Source organism: Lutjanus erythropterus, chromosome 6 (genome assembly GCF_056507025.1).
Source record: "Lutjanus erythropterus isolate fLutEry1 chromosome 6, fLutEry1.hap2, whole genome shotgun sequence".
NCBI lineage: Eukaryota > Metazoa > Chordata > Actinopteri > Lutjaniformes > Lutjanidae > Lutjanus > Lutjanus erythropterus.
In genome coordinates, this window is record NC_139322.1 from 15,598,894 (window position 1) to 15,620,383 (window position 21,490).

General features: G+C 41.2%; 1 protein-coding gene across 1 annotated transcript in view; it reads right to left on the bottom strand.

Moving 5' to 3' along the window:
• Positions 1 to 1,621: 1,621 nt before the first annotated feature.
• Positions 1,622 to 21,490, bottom strand: part of LOC146325061 (prickle-like protein 2) — a 52,018-nt gene continuing 32,149 nt past the window's right edge. Inside the window, exons 2-9 of the mRNA XM_084720792.1 lie at positions 13,859 to 14,043; positions 8,581 to 8,694; positions 8,364 to 8,501; positions 7,706 to 7,909; positions 6,527 to 6,713; positions 5,677 to 5,831; positions 4,659 to 5,460; positions 1,622 to 3,742 (exon numbers count right to left, since the gene is read on the bottom strand). Coding sequence (XP_084576918.1) covers positions 2,793 to 3,742; positions 4,659 to 5,460; positions 5,677 to 5,831; positions 6,527 to 6,713; positions 7,706 to 7,909; positions 8,364 to 8,501; positions 8,581 to 8,694; positions 13,859 to 13,990 — 2,682 coding nt within the window. The 5' untranslated portion in view covers positions 13,991 to 14,043 and the 3' untranslated portion in view covers positions 1,622 to 2,792. The remainder of the gene's footprint in view (positions 3,743 to 4,658; positions 5,461 to 5,676; positions 5,832 to 6,526; positions 6,714 to 7,705; positions 7,910 to 8,363; positions 8,502 to 8,580; positions 8,695 to 13,858; positions 14,044 to 21,490) is intronic.

The following is a 21,490-nucleotide window of genomic DNA, read 5'->3' on the forward strand; positions in this document are numbered from 1 at the left end:
AAAAATATTTGCAGACTCATTCATGGCAGGATGGGCAAGAAGAAATCAAGAAGATTTAAGAAGAGGTCATAGCAGGAAATACATAAATAGATCAGTAGGTAATGAGGTCCAAGTTGTTGTTTAGGGTTTAAGTATTTGTAGAAAGAGGAAAAGGTGGAAATTGCTTTATGTTTGATCTAAAGCCTGAGTGATAAAACAGCATGGCCGACAGTGGTTTATCATAGAAGCATAAGTGCATCAGCGTAAATGTCAGCTGATGAATAACAGTAAATTGCAGCAGGGAAATGCCAAAGATATGTTTGAGGTTATTCAGGAACAAACCAGACTGACTCAAGTGTAAAACGTCCTGCTCTGCACAGATCTTTGTCACAGTTACTCATCATGACGAGTCATACTCAAAAACAAACCCTGATCAAAAATAAACCCGGTTATGTCATAGTGATGTCATCAGGGCTGTCTTGGCCTGGGTTTGGAAGTAAGGAGAGAAAGAAAGATATTAACCAGGCATGGGTGGCGGGGTATCATGAAAGATGCTATCCAGTTGCATTGTGGGAGTTGTAGGACCTAGTGTTTTTGGAGCTTGACCTGTAACAGGGACTAAAAGTTGAACCATCTTGGTCTCTGCCGACTATTATTAGTCAATCAGCATCTCCCATCTTCAGGGGACTGACATGCTGCTTGAAATACCACTTTAAATCAACAAATTGTAGGTATCTTCATAAAAAATATTTCTATTTATTTTATATTTTATTTTTAATATCAGATGATATATCAGTAACAGATTTTTAAAATTGTTTTTGATGTCAATATTGGCCCAGTAACAGATCCAGGATCTGTTAAGGCTCTAGTTTGATCACTGGCTAGCATTAGCAGGACAATACCGCTGTGTCCCAGTTCCATACAATTATTTGTCATAGTATACGATAGTTCACCATTAGTATAAACAAATAATCAACATACTTCACCATTCACCAGGAAATGATTCAAAATATGCCCCAACAGATGTCAGTCAAACTGAATGACAGTTAAACTTTAAGAAATATACATATACATAAAATACATATTTTTAGCCCTAAGAGTGGCATGGCTATAGGGATAATAACGTTGCTCCACCACCACAAAATATGTTACAGATACCAGATGAATCCTAATAACTTTGGTTATCCCCTTACTGTTCCTCTAGTTCTGGCAGTGGGTCAGTTTTTTTTTTTTTAAACTTGTCCAATATTTGGTTCATATATTGCATATTTGGACCAAATACCTCCAAAACCCTTGGCATTCCCATCAGCCTCAGCTGTTCTTTATACAAACCACTCCACCACCTCTATCATTGCATACTTGTTCTTCTTACTTTTAATACGTACTGCGGCTGCCTTGACCCTCTTGCTTGTACATCTGTTGCAGTTGGCAGTGCAAAATTTGAAGTAAAAAGAAAAGGTTTGTGATTTAGCTAATATGTCTGCAGGGGAAAAAAAAACATGTAGCATAAAAAGTAACGGGGACTTTTTCGGAGTTACTCTCTTTTCCCAGTGTGCACGCAATACATGCTCCAGCCAACATGTCATACCTGACCAGTTGGAGTTAGAACCCACTAGAGAACTCAGTAGAACTTCGATACAACTTGTGGTTATTCATTGAAGTACACTTTATTTTCAGTATGAGACAACAACAACAAATCAACATGCAAGTCTCCCTATCTCTACATCATGTTATACAAATAATGATTCTTTAGTTACAAAATATATAAATATTTAAGACCATATGTACAGAACATTTACATTACTACATCCATTACTTTATTAAGTTTATTACTATATATACATTTAACAGGTATTGTTCTTTAATAGTATCATCATTATTATTTGCATTATTATTATTATTGTTGGCATCATTATTATTATTTTTATTATTCTTAATCATCTATACTGTAGGTAACTCTCAAAAAACAAAGCATGTTGCAGAAGAATAAAACGGGACCATACCTGACGTTACTGTGCCTGAATGGTCAAGGAGCAGAGGCTGTCCGGCGCTCTGTCCTTGGTAAAGCATGGAGAGCCGGCTATGTAGAGCACAAAGTTCAACAGACTATTTGTACAAGGTGATAACGGGGGCTAGCGAGCCAACACTATATTCCAGCAGCATTTGGATTCCACTGAGGTAAACAATGACATAGCTTGGAATCTAGCACGTAACTTTCACTATCCCAACACGATTTCGGGTTTGTCCACATAGAAGAAGTTTTACAGCCCAGGGCTTGGATCACTGAGCTGCGACATGAACAGTCAGATCACTGCGGTTTGACCAGTTTTTCTTCCCTTTTTCAAACTGTAAAGGAAATGTCCAATCTCTCCGGAACATGGACACACGCACAGACACGCACATACATCATGTTATTTACCTCAACCACAGTATATTTAGTAGTCAAATTCATCAGTGCTTCCATCAGAGGAGTTGTTCTCCATCATTGTAAACATTTCTGTTGTGTAAGCCAGCTGAGCTTCCTCTTATGATTAGATCATTCTGTGTAGGTGTGCACAAACACTACCCGGTGTAGAGTTGTGTAAGCTCACAAGCACAAAAAATAGGCCTGTTCTCTCTTCAACCCCAACACACACTCACACACACACGTACATAAACTCACACACAAAAAACACACTGTTCACTCTGTCTCACTCTCACCTTCCCACTCTCTCTGTTCCACCTCTCTGCTGCTGTAACTGTCTCCTTTCCTCTCCTTCTCTCTCATCTCTTTCACTCTCCTGCTCTTCCCTCACCATCTCTTTGCTCTAAATCTAGGAAATTATGCAGTTTTTGCTCTTCCTCCTCTGACGGGTGTGCAGCTGGCCATGAACTGGTCCGTGCAGAGGTCCGTGATGGCCAGCCATCCCGGAGGGGCTGTAGCGATGGCGCAGCTCCTCGTTGTTGATGTAGCAGAGCTGCACGGGCCGAGGGATCGGTTCACCCAGGAAGTAACCCTCGTCTGCCTCGGACTCGGAGGAAGAGGAGCAGCTGGAGCACCAGGGGTCGGCAGCCTCCATGTAGTTGTCGCCCCAGCACGGCCCGCCCAGCCCCACAGGCTGCCAGCCAGCATTCTGCAGGGTGAGATCAGAGGTGGTGCGGGGGCAGGGCCGGTGGGGCTGCTGTCTGTACCCGCCCGGCTCCAGACCGAAAAACTCCCGAGCGGCGCTGCCAGAGGGGAAGCGATCGTAATCCTCCTGGACACGACGGTAAGGCAGCTCTACCATTTGGGCAGGCCGGTCCGCCACCAGGTGCAGGGCATTATCAGAGCGGGAGCGGCGAGAGCGTTTGTGGTGGCGGCCACTGCGGTTACCATGGTTTCCACGATGGTGTTTGCGGCGTCTTGGTTGTGGCTGCTGTTGCTGCGACACAGATTCCTGCGTGCTGATGCGTCGGCGGGGCATTCTGTCACTCATTGGAGCCATCCGCAGGTTTCCGCTGCTGCCCATCACGCCAATGCGACCTTTGCTGTCAAAGCCCAGCGGCTGCGGGCCATCCCAGTACTGCAGCGGGTAGCCGACTCTCAGTGGAGTGTACATGTTGTTGTTGTTGTAGGGGCGGGAGGAGGACAGCGACTCTGTGCTGTGGAACTGGACTGAGGAGCTGAGAGTGCCCATGTTGCTCTTTTCAGACACATTCACACCTGAGTCTTTACTCAGGTCGGGCATGGAGAATCGAGACAGATGCTCCTGACGCTTAGTGACCCCATCCAGAGAATTACCTGCTAAAAAAAGAAATCGCACAGAGTCACATTTCATATAACTTGGCATTATATCATGTTCATGACAGCAGCCTTGAGAACGACCGTGCCCCCTTTTGGGTAAACTAAACACTGAAACAGTGCCAGCAGCAAAGTAGAAAATACTAGTTTCACCATACTTAAAAACTGCTGCATCACATTTCACATGCCAAACAGTTTTTAAGACATGGACAGTGAACAAGCGTAAAAGAAGAGCCTGTGACTTCAAGCCATCTGCAGAGAGAATTAATTTTTTAAACTGTGGGACCCTGGACATCATGTCCTCTGAGTTAAGAAGAAGAGAAAGGACTACCCAGACTGCTACCAGTACAAGGTTTAAAAGCCAGCATCTGTGATGGCACGGGGGTGTGTAGTTAGTGTGTTAGTGCCTATGGCATGGCAAGCTTTTGGAGCAACGTCTTTTTCAGTGACTTGCTGCTTATTTCAGCCAGACAATGACAAGATACATTCTGCATGTGTTACAACAGTGTGGCTTTGTTGTAAAGGGGTCTAGGTATTGGACTGGCTTGCCTGCAGTCCAAACCTGCCTCACATTGAAAATGTGTGGTGCATTATGAACTGCAAGAGTCCTCAGACTGTTGAGTACCTGAAATCATATATCATGCAAGAATAATGAAGAATTTAATTCTCAAAACTTTATCATTTAGTGTCCTTGGTTCCCAAATACTTACTTACTGTGTCGTCGAAAGTAGAAAAGCTGTACAGTATTCTCATTTTGTGCTATTAAATGAGCAAAGACCTCTGAATTTGCATTTGCTGCCAGTCAAATCAGAGGGGCTGCTTTTACCCAAAAAGGGGCAGGGACATGACACAGGGGAAAAGCACCCAGATTGGCTGCTCTCATCTATTGTATCATACTGTATCATTTACATGACTGTACCTGTGGCATTGGACATGGTGAGGGAGTCCATGGATCCACGAGGAGTCTGTTCCAGAGGAGTGAGGGGCTCGTTGAAGCTCATGGCATTGATGGGGTTCCTCCTGGTCAGGGGGGGTCTGCCGTCTCTCTGGAATCCATGCAGGCTGATGCTCCTCTTGTCAGAGAAGCCCTGGTTCTGGCTAGACATCTCGTTGAAGCTCATCTGGGTGCGGAGCTTGTTGGGCCTGAACTCATCCTGGCTGTGGTGGGTCCAGTTTTCATTGAAGGAGTGGCCCCTCAGAGCAGCCATGGGGGTCCTCTTGGTGTTGCCTTGTTCCTTCCCCCAAGAATCAGGCCTCTGCCCCTGGTTGGCAGGAGTCTGAGCTGGAGGATGAGCATTTGCATTGGGATTGTAGCCCTGCCTGAGGTTACACTGACCCAGCAGATGTATAGGTGCTGGTGTGGGGGAGGGTTCCCGCTGGGGGCCCTCGTAGGCAGCAGGGACATAGGGGTCATCCCGGCTCATCCACACCTGGTTAAGGCTCGGGGCGCGGCTTGGAGTGCGGCTGGGTGTGCGGTTAGGTGTCCTGCTCGGGGTCTGGCTTGATGAGAGGCTTAAACGGTCCATCTGGACAGAAAGGGATTCACCTTCAGCAGACAGACGGTCAGGCATCGGTGGAGGAGCTGACTGACGGGCCTCGGCGTTCCGCCGCTCCTGCTCAGCATTCCTGCGCTCCTTTTTCCCAATCTTGGTGCTGTGGCGGGATTCACGGGAACGGGCGCTTTGGAAGGCTGAGTCTGAGGAGTCAGACTCATCTGGATCCTGGTTCAAATAAAACAATTAAGAACAATTATAAACTGTTTACATATTGCGTTGCCTATGATTTCTCGTATAAATGTACCTATCTATGTACCACGGACTTATGCTTAAGTCAAGAATGTGTGTACTTTTGCCACCTCTGATTAAAAAAACTTTTTTAAAAAAAAAAAATATATATAGTTATTCAGTAATATTGTGATCATATATTTGGTTACCCACCTGTCCAGCGCTGCAGGACCGTGAGCAGAAGATCTGCCCCTGCTTTGGCAGGAAGGGGCGGCCCAGCAGAGAGCGCTTGCAACGGGCACAGCAAAAACATTCCTCAGTTGCGTGCCAGTGCTGCCCATCATACGTCATCTGGCCTTGGTCAATGCCTTTGGTAAAGATGGGAAAAACATAAACTTAACTTTATAAAGTGATGTACCAGAAACAGGTTTATTAATAAATACATAAGGGGTCTAACTTTAAATTCTAAAAAATGGTAATGTGATGGCAGCTGTGTCAAACACCACTGGAAAAACGTGATTCTACAAAGTCTGTGCAGCTAATGAACACAGCCCACAGTCTGATTTTAGCCATTATCCAGTAGATTAAGCTAATTTATGTCAAATATGCCTCTTTGTGCTGAAAAGGAGTAAAAAAAACTGTGTAAACAGAGCGTTTTTTTTATCCTAAAGGAGAACATTTGTTATCCTATGCCCATGCATGATCACTCGATTTGTATGAGAGCACGAATACATTTCACCAGCTCTGCTCCCCAGCTAGAGGAAGTAATCATCTTTCACAGCTCCCATCTGGATACAACATGGGAGCATCCTCTGAAACACACGCTTTCACTGTTACTGGAGCTTGGGATGATAATAACCATCCACATCTCACTGCACTGACTCCACCTCTCCACAGCTGTGCCACACAAGCCTTGCAGAGATGATAACACCCACACTTACAATAAATGGCTGTTGGAGGCTTTTTTTTATGATGTTAGTGAAAGAAAAACACGTCCATGTGTTTGTGTATATCAGAAGACTTAAAGCAACAATAAAACCCAGCAGGAAACATGTCATGATACCTATGTGTTCTCCACATGCGTCACAGTACTCTGCGTAAAGGGACTCGAAGCAGTTGCAGCAGTGTGGCCGTCCGTCCTTCATGATGTAGCGCTGGCCGCCGAGGGTGGTCTCGCACTCGTAGCAGCAGAAGTGCCTCATGTGCCAGTGCCTGCCCTCTGCCTCAGTGCATTCATCAGCGAAGATTATCTGTGCGACCCAGACAATAAATCGATCAGAAAGGATATTCTGTGCAGAGATTACATGGAGCTGAATTGCAGGGTTTGGATTTGGATTTTAACGATTCTGTTTGCATTTCTGATTCTGCTTAGTGATTTCAGTTCTTAATGATTCCAATTCATTGAGTGTCGCTCTGGTGGAGGAAAAAGCATGCTTGTCCAGCCCTACATCTAATATTTGTGCTGTTCACCTGCTAGTAAAGCAACATGCCAGCAGCTGAGTTGATTAAATGACAATAATGCTAAACTCACAATTTAATAAGACAAATGCGTTAGGAGACAGTAGGACATGCATGCATTCAACTTGCATGTCTATAGGTGCAGACAGATAACCAGGTCGATATACAGTAGGTGGTTGTAGTACATAAATCCATTTGAAACTAGCGCAAGTAAAATTTGTGTAGGTTCGATAAGCAGAATCAAAATTTCTAAATAATCTAAATAATTAGACTCAATAATAGTCCTACACCTATTTGCAGAGATGATTTTAAATGTTGCTGTTGAAAAATTAAGATAATTTGGGGTAGCTATGATTTTTAGAGTACCTCTACCTCACTATCCACCGATTTCACCAGCTGGCAGAAATCTTGGTGTCATATCAGCTGATGTCTGTGATATCAGCCGTACAGAACTATTTTCGAGTTAGGGAAAATCAAACAATTTGTATCACATTAAAATGTCCCCCTGGATGAATAAAAATGGACACCTGGACGGCTGCATTTTATGAACAGACCTTACTCGGCTCCAATTAGTGCAAAGCACTAGAGCCAGGGTTGTTATTATTGTTATCTCGGGTCTGTTTGCCACGCATTACAGTTAGAAAACAAGCAGACTTCCTGAGACATGGCAAGAATACTGAGACATCTTTTCTCTCCAGACCAGTTTCAACCACATCCAAGTCTCTGAGCTATGAACCATTCAGCCATTTCCAACCCGAAGGGCTCCAGGCCCAGACAGGCGCACCTCATCACAAGCACAGCAGCGGGGTTTCAGCCTCTCGGCATGGTGCCGGCCACAGTAGACCTTGCCATCCTGGGAGAAGTAGATGAGATCCACCAATAGTTCCTCACACATGCTGCAGACAAAGCAATGCGGGTGCCAGCATTTTCCGTGACCTGCCCTCGCAGCAAAAACTACAATGTCCCCACCGTTAATCTGACCACCACACTGTAGGGGGGGAGAGGAGAAAGAGGAGAGGAGAGGAGGTGAAAGGAAAGAAAAGAGGAGGAAAGGAAATAAAAGGAGATGAGATGTGAGGGAAAGAGGGGAATGAAAAGGATAAAGTAGGGGTGGGAGAAGAGGCAAAGAAAAAGATTAATACAAACTGTAAGATGTGGAGATGGAGAGTGAGAAGATGGTACTTGAAATAACTATTATCTTTTCAAGATTGAAATGTTTTCTGCTTTATATCTGTTACATATATCTGATGAAACATCAAAAAGAAGCACTGGCAAGCGAAACCGAGAATATCATACAAAGAAAACACGGACTGAATTATACAGTTGCAATAGAAAATGAAATTTCTTTAGAGAGAAAAAAACCTTAAAAGTTGTTGGGTTGGCTGTTGAGTGAAATGGATGAAAAGAGGGCAAAATAAAGGAAAGCTAGTCGTTGGTTTTACCTTTTCACAGATGCCTCCATTGATGGTGAGGGGGAAAGGACGGACATTGCCTCTTCCCAGGTTGTCTTTCTTCCGTTGGTTGCTGAAGAGCTTAAGCTCCCGTTTCTCCTCCTCATCCAACCCGTTACAATAGCGCACCTAAACAACACAGTTCATCATCAGGCATCACGACAACTGTTCATGCATAAATGAAACATTTTGTGGCGTGCTATTTTACCTCATTGTCATGTGGTGGCAACTGGTGAAGCAGTTGTTTGATGCGATATTGCTCTCCAGGGCTATTTATATAGGGGACCTTCTCTTCTGGTAAGGAGTTGTAATACTGATGCACCTGAAACAAACAACATCGAACATGTGGTCCTGATACTGCAATATTAAAAAATTAAACCTGCATTACCTGATTTTTTTGGCCCCTTGAGGGAAGCAGAAATAAACAACAAAGATATATAACAAGATATATAACATAGCAAAAGGCAAAGTTAGCAAAGAGCATTTATTTAGCATTTATTTTTAGGTGTGTTTCTGGCTACCTGATGAAACCTGATGAAGTCAAATTCAATATTCCATCTCTGTTTAGCTCTGATTTTGGTCTCCACCAATCCCAAGTTGATTCTTTAGCTGTTCACTGCTCCAATGTGCTAGTTGCTAAGTTTGTCTGTTATTTAAAGGGGTAATATGTTGAAATCACACTTCAAACAAACAGGCTGCAGCACACCACCAGGGTAACAGCTAACTGCTGCTAGTAGCAGTCCTATTTGCTAACTCTGCTGGGAGCTTGAAGCACTGCGGAAATGTTGGTGTTCACACATTTGGCACCCGCCTGATCTCACTTTCGAAGTTTCACTGCCCCTCTGTGACTCATACAGATGTGGACGGTACCCAGGCTGAAACCAACGCACCAAGCTTTTCAAGCGAATTCAATGTAAACTCGTCCACAGCTGTATAAGACCTCCAGAGCTGTTGATGTGATATAAAAAGAGAGAAAGTCCACATATGGAGGAGGTGGGAAGATGTAAGATGCACATGACTTTTGTCAAGTGACCTTCATGTCGCGAGATGCTTCAGGGACACATGATGTGGCATTAATCACGTCATTCTGACTGTGTCAGAAAAGGTCCTATCTGTCTCAGTATCAGACACCAGTGGCAGTGACATGTTATCAGTATGTGATGAGTTGGGATGAGAACTTATTGCTAACACAGGAGCTCTGTAGTGGGTCAGATTCGGCGCCCGGGCAGTGGAACCAGGCTCAGCAACCTCTCAGCCAGTACAGCTGGACCAGACTGAACACAGCCACCGAGACAGATGGAAACCAGTCTGACGCCAGGGAATACAGTCCTGAAGTGATTTACAGCAGCTCCACCCAGCAAGAGAGGCATCAGGTAGGAGAGGTGAATTAAGGAGTTAGTGATTGAACAGTATAAAGACTAACCGAAGTGGTTGAAAGCTATTATCAGACTGTCACCTTTCCAGGTATAATGGGGTGAGGGCCGTAGCTTGCTGGTTAGCATGTTAACTTCAGTAGCTATCTCTACTGACATGACATAATAATGTCAGACCTATTATTACTAACCATTCTGTTTTCAATTTAAGTTATTTTTGAATATTTTAAACTAATATTGTTACATATTGCCCCTTTAAACTTTTTCACTGAACAGCTGCAGAGGATGAAAATGGCGCTTATAAAAGCAGCAAGAGCGAACCAAAACAGTTCATCTGTGGCTGGAAAATCTAAACAATGAGCTGAAAGAGCTGAGCAGCAGAGTTAAGTGACAATTCACTGTGCGTTCAATACAGCAAGCATCACCTAATAACCAAAGATAACTGAGTCATCATGTGTCTGTTCTGCTGAATCAAAGGTTGGCTTGTTAATCTACCGCATTTCATTAATTCAAGTTGACAAACCCACCTAAATGAACCAGAAATTACTTCCAAATGAATTTATCATGGTCTTCATGCCAATAGAATTTGTTTTTGTTTTTCCCTCCATCATCGCTGCCCTTGGAAATTAGTGTCTGGAATTCAAAGTGTATGGCACAATGAGCTCTGTGCTGCTGCAGCACACAACCTTGAAAAGCATCAGGTTCTTTACATTGTGAACAGCCAATATTCGCAGCGCTTAAAGGTAATCTCAGTTATCCATACTGCCACTGCAATTAGAATTCACGATGCAGCAGGACTTTGAAACCATGGCCTGAACCTCCTCTTTTGTATCTGCATGCTAGCAGGTGAAATAGAGAAAACCTTGATTTGAGAAGTAAACACTTAAAGGACAGAAAGCAATCTTGTCACTTGGCTCCGATTTTCAGCAAAACAGCCTTTGACACAAAGTCGTCTAGTGTTCAGTGCAGTGTAAAGATCTATTTTGCTGAAGTTGCTGTGATCCAATTTACATAATCAGTGGGGTGGAGAGTGAGATGGAAAGGCAGCGCATCTCTGAGTGCTGCCCCTCAGATTCTCTATAACCCACCCACTTGTTTTATTCTACACCGCTGAGGGTGAGTGACACTGAGACATATGCCAGTTTTGCAAGTCAGGATAATTTTAAGGGTGAGGAACTTTTCTCCAGACTCTTCCCCTCTGAATGAGGAGAGATTGGAAGAAGAGGAAATTATTAAGCTCTCAGGGACAACTACAAGCACAAGTATATCACTGAATATTTATATTCTCTCATACTGATGTTTTTTCTTTGTTGTCTATCAGGCTGCAAAAATACTTTAATGGTGATAATTTCCTCAATAGCTCAATGTTTTGAGCTCAAACATGATGCCATGCCATGATGTACAATGAACCACGGTTAAGCTTGGAAAAGAATGAAATTATTTATACTATGCAGTATTAAAACGATTTTTGTCCCCCTCAGGTCAGCTTTGCTAGTGCCTGAAGATTATTTAATGGATCAATGAGAGGACATGAGGAAATGATACCTGATGAGGCGAAGAACTGAACAATTTTTCTTAATTATTGCTTAGTTTTGTTGTTTTTAAAGTCAATTGAGGAATATCTTTTCAAATGTTTTTTGTCAATAAAGTACCCTTGCTTACTTTGGATTTGTGGTTGTTTTGTTTGGACTGAATGTGGTCAATCCTGGTGCATCAGTGGCTGACTGAGAGGGCTGCAACTTATTATCACTTTCATTATCAATTAATTTCACATTGTTGATTTTCTTTGTCAAAAATACAAAAATATTCAATTTGCTAATACAGAAGACAAAGAAAAACAGCAAGTATTCACATTTGGGATGCTGTACCAAATAAAATTTTGGCATTTTTGCTTAGAGAATGACTTAAAGGACCAGTGTTTAGGACTTCCAAACCTTTAAGAGAAACTACAGTGTTTCGTTTCTCCATTTTGGACTACTGTAGAAACATGGCGGTGCAACATGGTTGCCGCCTTAGAAGAAGACCTGCTCCCTCTGTAGAAATAAACATCTCATTCTAAGATAACAAAAACCCAACAAATTTTTATTTTTAGGTGATTATACACCCATTACGAATATTTTATTCAATTGCTTCCATATTCTGTGACATAGCCCCATATATCTTACACGTTAGACCTTTAAGCATTAATCGACTATCAAAATTGTTTGCAGCTTAATTTCATGTTGATCGATTAATTGGTTAATTAACTAATACTTTCAGCTCAGTTTCAACTTAAAGGAACCTTTATCTCACTAAATTCTATATTCTCAAGCTCTTAAAATATATTAAACAGACACCAGATGCTACAGATTTCACCCAGGATAAAGAGGGAAAATATGTCTTAATTTGTTGTGTTGTGCATTTATACAGTGTTTTGTTATTTTATCTGCTGAAAAGATGGTCAGTAGTAGACACTTCAGCCCTGGTTACCATAGTTAGGAACATTTTGCAGGAAACTCAGGGAATTAATCACTTCAACATGCCAATCCTGACACAAATTAACCTTGTTGTCGCAGAAAATATAGGGGATTTTGAATTCTGACAGCTCAATGAACTGTATGTGAAATGATGATTAAAATGGGAGTCACATTAATGACGTTGTGTGGAGAGAAACACAAAGTGACAGGCTTTAAAATCATTAGTACATTAAAAAAGCAACAGGCAGCTACAATGGCCTGCACCCCCTGTTGGATGAGAGAAGCTGCCGTCTCTTTCAGCATCCTGTCAAGATGGCTGACTGGAGAAAATGACTGTTATCAGCCCAGCCTGTCATCTGTTAACAGAACCCTGGGAGGCCTGTTGCATCAGAGCGCTGCCCTCACTAAATAAAGACAGTTTGTTTACACAATATAGTTGAAGAGAACTGTGTTTATCTTATGTCAGAACTGACGAAAACAACGGACAGAAATAAAAAATGATGATCTTACTCTGGATGTGCACAATTGATTACATTAGCTTGGTCATGCATGCAATTAAAAGTCATTTTAACTGCAAATGAGTCCAGACAGGGAATTGTGAAACCTGGATGCATAAACACATTGCCACACATTTCCAATTAGATTCATCCAAACATTCACTGACTCAAATTACTTCCATTCCTCTGGGTTTAAATTCAAGGACACACTAAAACACAGAAGAAATTGAGGCTTAGCAAACAGAAAACATCATTAAATAGAAAATTACAATATGCTAACAGTTCTAAAGTGACGTATTTTTCTCATATTTCTTTTAGAAAAAATGGTATTACCATACCAAAAACATTAAAGGGGAAGATTACAATATGTTAATAGTTGAAAAGTAACACATTTCTCTCATCTTTCTAAAAAAAATGGAATCAGCATACTGAAAATATCATTAAATGGAAAAATTATAATTTGTTAACAGTAAAACAATGTGTTTCTTTCATATTTGCAGGACAAAATGGCATTAGTGTACCGAAAACCCCATTAAATATAAAAATTACAATAAGTTAACATTGAAATTTATAAATGTTTGATTATGATTTTTAATAGTTATTTTGATAATCCAGACAATATTCACTTAATTCATTAATTATGTCACATCTATTCTTCAGTCAGCGTGATCAGCTGATGACTCTGTGGTTCCTTTTCATGATTCTGGTTATGGCTGTCGTTCTGTCTGTCTGTGAACTTGGTTCCTACACACTGTCAGCTGTAACACTGACAGCTGAAAAATGTCCTCACAATTATTCTTCCATGAAACGCCTGACAGCTAACTCCGTCTCAGTGATTTGTATGTCATCCCTGCCCTTTTCCATCCTCCCCTCCTCCAACCCAGAGACTAAAACACCATGAAGGGGATTTAAACACAATAATAATCCATTGTCTTGTTTTCAGATCAGTGAATTTTCCATCTCAGGATTATTAGGAAAAAGTCACAGACTTTATCGTTTAAATAATTAAATTCTTCTGACCGATCCGGTTCAATTCGATACAGTCTTGCTGTGCCGGACAGAAATAAGCATAAGCTAATGAAGCACTTATGAGTGGCGGGACAGGGTTGACCAAGGTGAATCTGTGTGACTTGAAAGGGAAGATTGTTGAGTGTGTGTACCTGCTCAGGACTGAGGCCGGGGGGAACCCAGACGTACTCTTCCAGTGCACATCCAGAGTCATCATCAGAGGTGGAGTTCCTCTGGAAGTCGTACATCAGCTTGGTGATGGTCTTTTCCATCTCCAGAGACATGGCTGTCACAACATGCTCCTCTACACAGACCGCTTCAGTGGACACAGGTATTCCTGTCGAGGAAACAGACAAGAGTGTGAGCAAAGAGGCAGAAAGGAAGATTTAAGGAAAGGAAGATTTAAGGAAAAAAAGAACAGGAGATGGAGCAACTAGAGAGAAAAACTAGGAGGAGGCAAAGTCTTAGTGTTCTTCTTATTAGTATTCCAGTCTATATGTGGAATGTGCAGCTTTAGATTATGCGGTGGTAAACATCAGGTGCACCACGGCTGCAGAAAAAAAATGAATGTTATGAAACACACTTTTCTGTCTTGCTCTCACATATTCACAGGAGAAAAATGCATTTTATGGTGGACAGATAATCTAATATCTGTAAGAAACTAAAATGTCCCAGTTTTCACAAGATATCATACTAAGCATCTTCAGCGATTTTATAGACATTCATCATGCTCTGTCCCACTCATTATTACCTAACCCAATATAAAAATGCATCAGATTTGTTTGTTTGTGTGTTAATCAATCATTGTGTTGTTGTCAAGGCTGGTGCTAACATAAGGGGTCATAGGCTATGGCGCCCGTGGCTCTTTCTCACAGGACCTGTCAGTATGCTAATGGTTAGCTGTCATGCTGAAGAGAAAGTCTTTTTTCTTAAGCGCTCCAGGAGACTTACTGTTTGCTCCATAGATTATGTGGCAATGAAAATACTGCAGTCAAGGCATCATCATTAAAAGGTGTGGCAACGCTGACACCAATGGTGCATGCATAAGTGCACACATGTGCACATGCATGAACATACAATACACTTAAAGCCCTGGTTTGGGGGTTTGAAAATATGGTCACCTTTGATAGCAGCTCTCTATGAGGGCACGGTCACACATCCAAAATTACCATACATGAATATTTGCCTCACGTTCACTTCCACACTATGCAAGCTAAGGGACAAATAAAAATTCACTTCCATTGATGAAAGCAAAGCAAACTCACACTTTGCAACATCATGCACTTTCCACATTCACAATGACATAATTCGTATTTCGCCTTGGCAGGCCTCGCCTCACCTGCACTGGTGCATGTGTGAACATGCCCCGAGGCTGTACTTAGTGGGGCTTTGAGCAAAATGGAGACAGAAGGTGCACAACTACTATACATTGTGCTTTGAGCTGAATTCTAATGTGTAAGCATGAGTAACATGCATCTTAGTTTAGCATGTTGAGATGCTACCATTTGCTACAGTAAGCAGCCGTAAAAATAAAGGCTGTTGAAAATGCCATTATTTTTGCAGGAATCTGGTCATAAGAAGTATTTGAAAAAAATGTAATTTGGCCTGATAATGGTGCTGGATGAAACCTTAAAAGGATCCCCAACATAACTACGATTCATCCTGAGGTGGACGTTGCTATCTGTGTCAAATTTCAGGCCATTCCATCAAACAGTTGTCATTTGCCACAAAAGCTCCTTGTGGCGGTAGAGGAAAGCCATTAAAATCAGTCCTCTGGGAACCATGAATTTCTAAGTGGTAAACCGAGTGACGTCGACATTTCCATTCCTTGGGCCACAAAGATATCAGTGGTCCAGATCTGCAAAATGTATTCACAGTACTTATTATAATATGTTAAAAGATCTACACAGTATCACACTCAGCGCAATCCCAGGACATCATTACCAGTAGACACCTCTGTATCTGCATTCACTGCTTTACTCAAACATATAGATTAGAGATCAATTCAATCCTCTCCACCTTCTTTCTGTCTGAGAGGGAAACAGCTGCACACATCACTGACACATGAATAATTAACAGGACTAGGTATCACCTCCACCACTAAAGTATGAAAATGAAATGCAACTCATTTTACAGGCGACTGGAATATCTCGTGAGCCAGCGATGGAGTGAAGAATGAGTTCTGTTTACATCTCATGCCTTGTTATTTTGAAAGCTGATGAGTGGAAAGATATTAGAGTCAATTAGTATAAAATGGAAGGAAACAAACGTGATTTGTAACAATGTCAGAGCCTAATACACATTTTAGAAACTCATTGTGATTATTAAACGGGCAGAGGTTGTTGTAATGTAATCAGTGTAAACATGGCAGCACAGAAAACTGAGGCATCAGATGGGATGTTTTTTCTCGATCTGGAGGCCATGTATCAAGGTCATAGCAGTTCCCCGACATAAAAAAACAAAACAAAACTGCAGAATGGGTCGGTGAGAAAGCACGAACAGGTCCTGACATTTCTGAGCTGAAATGATTGCTCCCAAACCATGAGACTGGTCTTTTCTGGTATTTTCAGAGAGCAACACCATTTCCCATAGATTAGAAATCACAGAAAAACAGAGCTTAAGCAGTGGCCAAGGAACAGCAGACATTTCCACAGACTGAGCCAGTGAGTCAGCCTCCATCCAAGCAGAGCTGAGTACTGTTTATCTCTCTAAGATGGGTGCTGCTGATTTCTTTGTGAGGAGAGATCACAGGTATGTAACCTTGAGCCTCTAGCCTGGCCTGAGGCTGTTCTTCATTAGTGTATGGAGGCTGAGAGACAGTGGGCCTGCTGAGGAAAGCTGCAGCCTGTTGCGCCAGTCAGACATCGGTTCAAACGTGACTTTTGTCGGCAATTGTGGCATTAATATAAAATTCACTGTCCCACCGTCTGGGTCAGTGGGAAGCTGGTATTTGCTTTAATTGTGTAGCTTTTATGGTGCTAAAGTTCACTTGATGTTTTCATCAAATATTTTGGGAAATTTGCTTGTTTGTTTTCTTTCTGGGAGTTACATGAGGATGTCAGAGGTGGAAATTATGAACCATTTTGCTGATTTGAATTGTACCATTCAGTTAATGGTTTGACATTTTTGGCATTATGCTTATTCGCTTTTTTGCAGAGCGCTAGATGAGAAGATTAATTTCAAATCTGTAGACCTAGGGTTATGCTGCCTTCAAATGGAACTTGTGAGCTGGTGGTTACAACATGGGAATTCATATACACAATATGCTTGGCATTCAACTGGTAAAGTTGTTTCTGCAAGGCAATGTCATTATGGACGCCAATACTGTCAGATGCTGACAGTTTAGCAAGCTAGTAGCAGGTAATGGAATGCAGGAAATGCAAAGTCATTATGATAAGGTGAGGACGTTGGGAATATCAACAACTTACCCAGACATATAAAGTTTCTGAGACCATGCAACAATACGACAAGAGGGGGTGTTTGAATGGGCTCTTCTTGTGAAAATGGTAATGCAATCCCACAGTACAATACAGAGCTCCAGCCAGAGGCCGGTTAGTTTAGCTTAGCATAAACACGAGACACGGGGGAAGCAGCTAACCTGGCTCTGTCCAAACGTAACAAAATCCATCTGCCAACACCTCTAGAGCCTACAGATTAACAAGATATATCTTGTGTGTGGGGGTCATGGGGCCTAGAAACAGTCCAGTGCAAAAAAACTAATGAAAACATATTTCCCAAAATGTCAAACTATTCCTTTAAAGTAAAACCATTTTAATTACTTACTGCATTGTTCATTCAGTTTTTGAGAATAAGGTCTCACATCTGCATTCATAAAGCACATGACTACAAACACCAGTGGGATCACATCACTGTGACGTTGCGGTGACGTCCAAAATTGCCTTATTTCCATATCAAGTTCACTATGACAGGACTTTCAAGAGGCTGCTTATACTCACTGGCCCAGTCGCTGGCTCCAATATGTATAAGCAAACTGTGCATTAAGCGTCAGTGTCTTGTTTACACGTGTTAAATACACAAGAGGTGCTTTGAAGACGTTGGGAGACACTTTTGGTAGAGCTCAGTTTCCCCTCTGTCCAGTGCTCGTGCTAATCTGGGCTAAAGATATCACAGAGCTACTTCTGACCACAGAAATTATCTCACCCTCTGACTCCAATTAAAAGTGTATTTTCCCGCAATGTCAGAATATTATTCTGAAATAAATCAAGTATATGAGCAAAACATTAAATTTCTAATTGGCCTTTTCACACATGACATTTTGACATCTCACACCAGGAAAACCACAGGTGTAATGAATGCTATTAACAATGGCTGGGGCCATGGTTTAGTGCATGAAGACTCTGTGACATGTAGCCATGATTAACGTTATGAGTTACATCTGTTTTACCTGGTAAGTCAAAACGTCCGCTACCTTCTTTATAGCAAGACAGTTTCTAAATTACATCTGATCTTATAGGGAGCATGATAAGGAAACTATGAATACTAACCAAAAAATAGCCTATTGGTTGTTTTGTTGTAAAATAAATGAGACTTATCCTCTTTCTCTTCAGCTCAGTTTTAGTAAAAAACCCTTGTGAGGAATGTGACATTTTGCACACACACTTTTAGATGGAGGGAATGACGGTGTCAGTGTGTGCCCCAGTGCTTCGATTAATGGTCCCTTCACACCCCACTTATTAAGATGTACTGTACACTGAGTCTCTACTGTGCATTGTTAAACAAAAACACAGCTTTAGTGTCAAACTGTTTCAATGTAATGAGTAGTCTTTACACCCTAACTTTTTTTTTTTTTTTTGACCGAATGCACATTCAGCTGGTACAGAAGGCTGCTGATGAGTGTGTGACTTTTTGATGTAATACACACACATGCCAGGCCGACTGGTTAGTCATAACACACTCCTCTGTTCTTCCCCAGCAACACAAGGAGAGAAGAGAGACAAGTTGTGAACTTCTGTTTCCTGGAGGAGGAACACTTTTGGGTAATTCATGCTTCAGAGGAAAGTGGTAATATATTTGGAGAGAAAAGAAATATGTCAGTGTTTTCTATTTTATGATTTTTGTAATTGGTTTGCTGTCCTGGAAGTAAACCCCTGTTTATTGCAGCCACATTAAGAAATACTTAACAGAGCAGTACGCTGATTACTGATGGACTATTATAGATGATAATAACTCATGTAGGACAATCAGTCCGTTCTTTTTAATCCGTGATGATATTTTGAACCATTATATTTGTTTTTGTCCAAAGAACACTGTGCTCCATTGATGTTAATTATTCAATGTTTAAATGTTTCTAAATAACCAGAAAGCAGAAGAACAGGAAACATCATTTTAAAAACATTCCTAAAGCTATATCTTTCTAGGTTTAGGCAACAACTTGGTCAGGTCAAGGTAACAAAACTACTCGGGTTGGTTTTGGCATCAAGACTAACTGGTTAGATTTAAGCAACAAAACTACTGGGGTAGGTTGAGGCAACAAAACTACTTGGTTAAGTTTAGCCAACAAAATTACTTGTGTAATTTTAGGTAAAGATCATAGTTTGTCTTTTCCATGTGCGTGTAAGTAGCCACACTGTCAATTCCACCACCACTGTCTTTTATTGCCCTCACTGAAACATTATATTACATTTCTTTAGCACAATGTGAAATGCTGGAAGAGCATTTATATTCATTGAAAAGCTCACTGAAGTCACATTGAGGGATGGGTTTGGAATTTCTCTGCCCAGCTGTGAAAGAATCAGGGACCTGTTATGAACAGCGTGTTAAGGTCTACAGCAGATACAGGCAATCTGGTGCTTTGCAGGACCAAGAGCTCAAACTCTTTCCAGCTAATCGATACTTTCAACCAGATAGCAGGAACTAATCAGTGAAATCACCTGGAGGAGTGAATGGCTCCAGTAAAAAGCTGCTGACCCTCGCCTGAACAAGGAGACCGCAATCATTACAAAAATCCGTCTTGACTTTCCCCCAGTTTCTATTCAGCGTTTGACCTTTAAACCACAATGACACCCTGATTAGCATCAATTATACTGGTGCCACTTTGTGGCTCAGATGTCACTGAAGAGCTAAAAAAATATTTGACATTTCTTTCAGAAGGAGAAAAATCGTACGTGCAGAGGAATGATAACCTCTGTGAGGTCATACTGTGGGCATGAATAACTGCATTAGAATTAGTACAGTAAAATCTGAATATTGCCTGAACTGAACAAAAAAAAAATACTCCTCTCACATGATCTGTCTTCACGTTCACGCACTGATCTAATAAGTCTTTACTGTATATTTTAAATAAGTATTACATAATAGGTTGTCATGAATTACTGTCCTACAACACAAATACATAGGAGTTTTGTTGTGGCTTTTTTGACACTGATGAACAATAATAGACCCTATAATGTCAAAGTGAAAGTGGCTTTGGCCCAATTAACTGTATGAACAGTCCAGTTCGAGCCTTTAAAGCTTGTAGCTCCTTCAGAGTTGTAGGTCTCCTGGTGACCTCCTAAACCAAGTCTCCCTGTTTCACAGTAACTCTACTCTGGGTAGAGTGACCATGTTGCTGTGCCACACTCTTTCCATTATTAAATGATTGATATAACTCTATTAAAAGGGACACTGATTTATAATTTGTCTTGTATCCATCCCCTGAGTGGTTTGAAGTGTTCCTTCAGGATTTGTCACAAAATTGACCTTCCTACAACAGCCATTTTGACATGAATTAGTTTGGTAAATACAGGTGCTACCAGTGATACTAACTAAGATCCTGTTCCATTCAGGTCTACTAAATGGTACAGGTTGTTTTACTGGTGGTTACCCTGCTATTTCATATCAACATGGCTGCCAAGAAAAAGTTGACCTTCCAGATGCAGATGCAAACTGCTTGACTACACACAGGTGATCTCCATTTAACTAAGTATGTGACCTCTAAAACCTATGAGCCGCATCAGTGGTCATTTAGGTGTGTCTTAGCGAAATATGAATTTTATATTTGTAATTAATTAAAGCAAGGAACTTTCATATTTTGTTGACATTGGAGGCCCCTGTGGACAAAATCAATAGTGTTTCAACCATTATAACCATAAAACATAATGTAAAAAAAAAAAATAATGTAAAAAATGTCCTCCTGCTTTTTATCAAGTAGAAAACATACTGCTCACTGCAACTTTTCTGGTAAAATGTAAACATAGACTCTTTTCATCAGATTTCACAGAGATTCCAACCAGGTGGCAGGAGTTAATAAATAAATATAAATAACTAGAAATAGCCAATCTTCTAGCAAATGGTCTTGTGTGCAGTGGTGGACAAAGTACTCAACGCCAGTTAAAGTATAGATACTCCTGGTCAAATATTACTCAACTGCAAGTGAGAGTTGCTCACTCAAAATTTTACTCGAGTTAAAGTACTAGAGTACTTGCTTTTAAAAATACTTTCAAAAGTACAAATTACAAAGTACATTTTCTAATATCAATACATTGCTGTATTGTTTTCACGATGCATTTACAGAACCTTGTAACTCTCTGAAACCATCTAATGATGCACTGACTTGCTTGTTGAACCACGATGCTACACAAAGCCTAAAGAAACACCTATAAAAACTTCAGCATAGAAATGCAATCAAAAACAAAAAGGACAGCTATTGTTATTTTCTGACGTAACTGTATTAAAATCACCATATAAAATTAGATTGAAGCCAATGGTAAGGGGTTCTCCAAGTCTGTTAAATACTTGAGATTTATTTCTGGCTTCAGGAACAGTATATACAGTAATTATGTGGT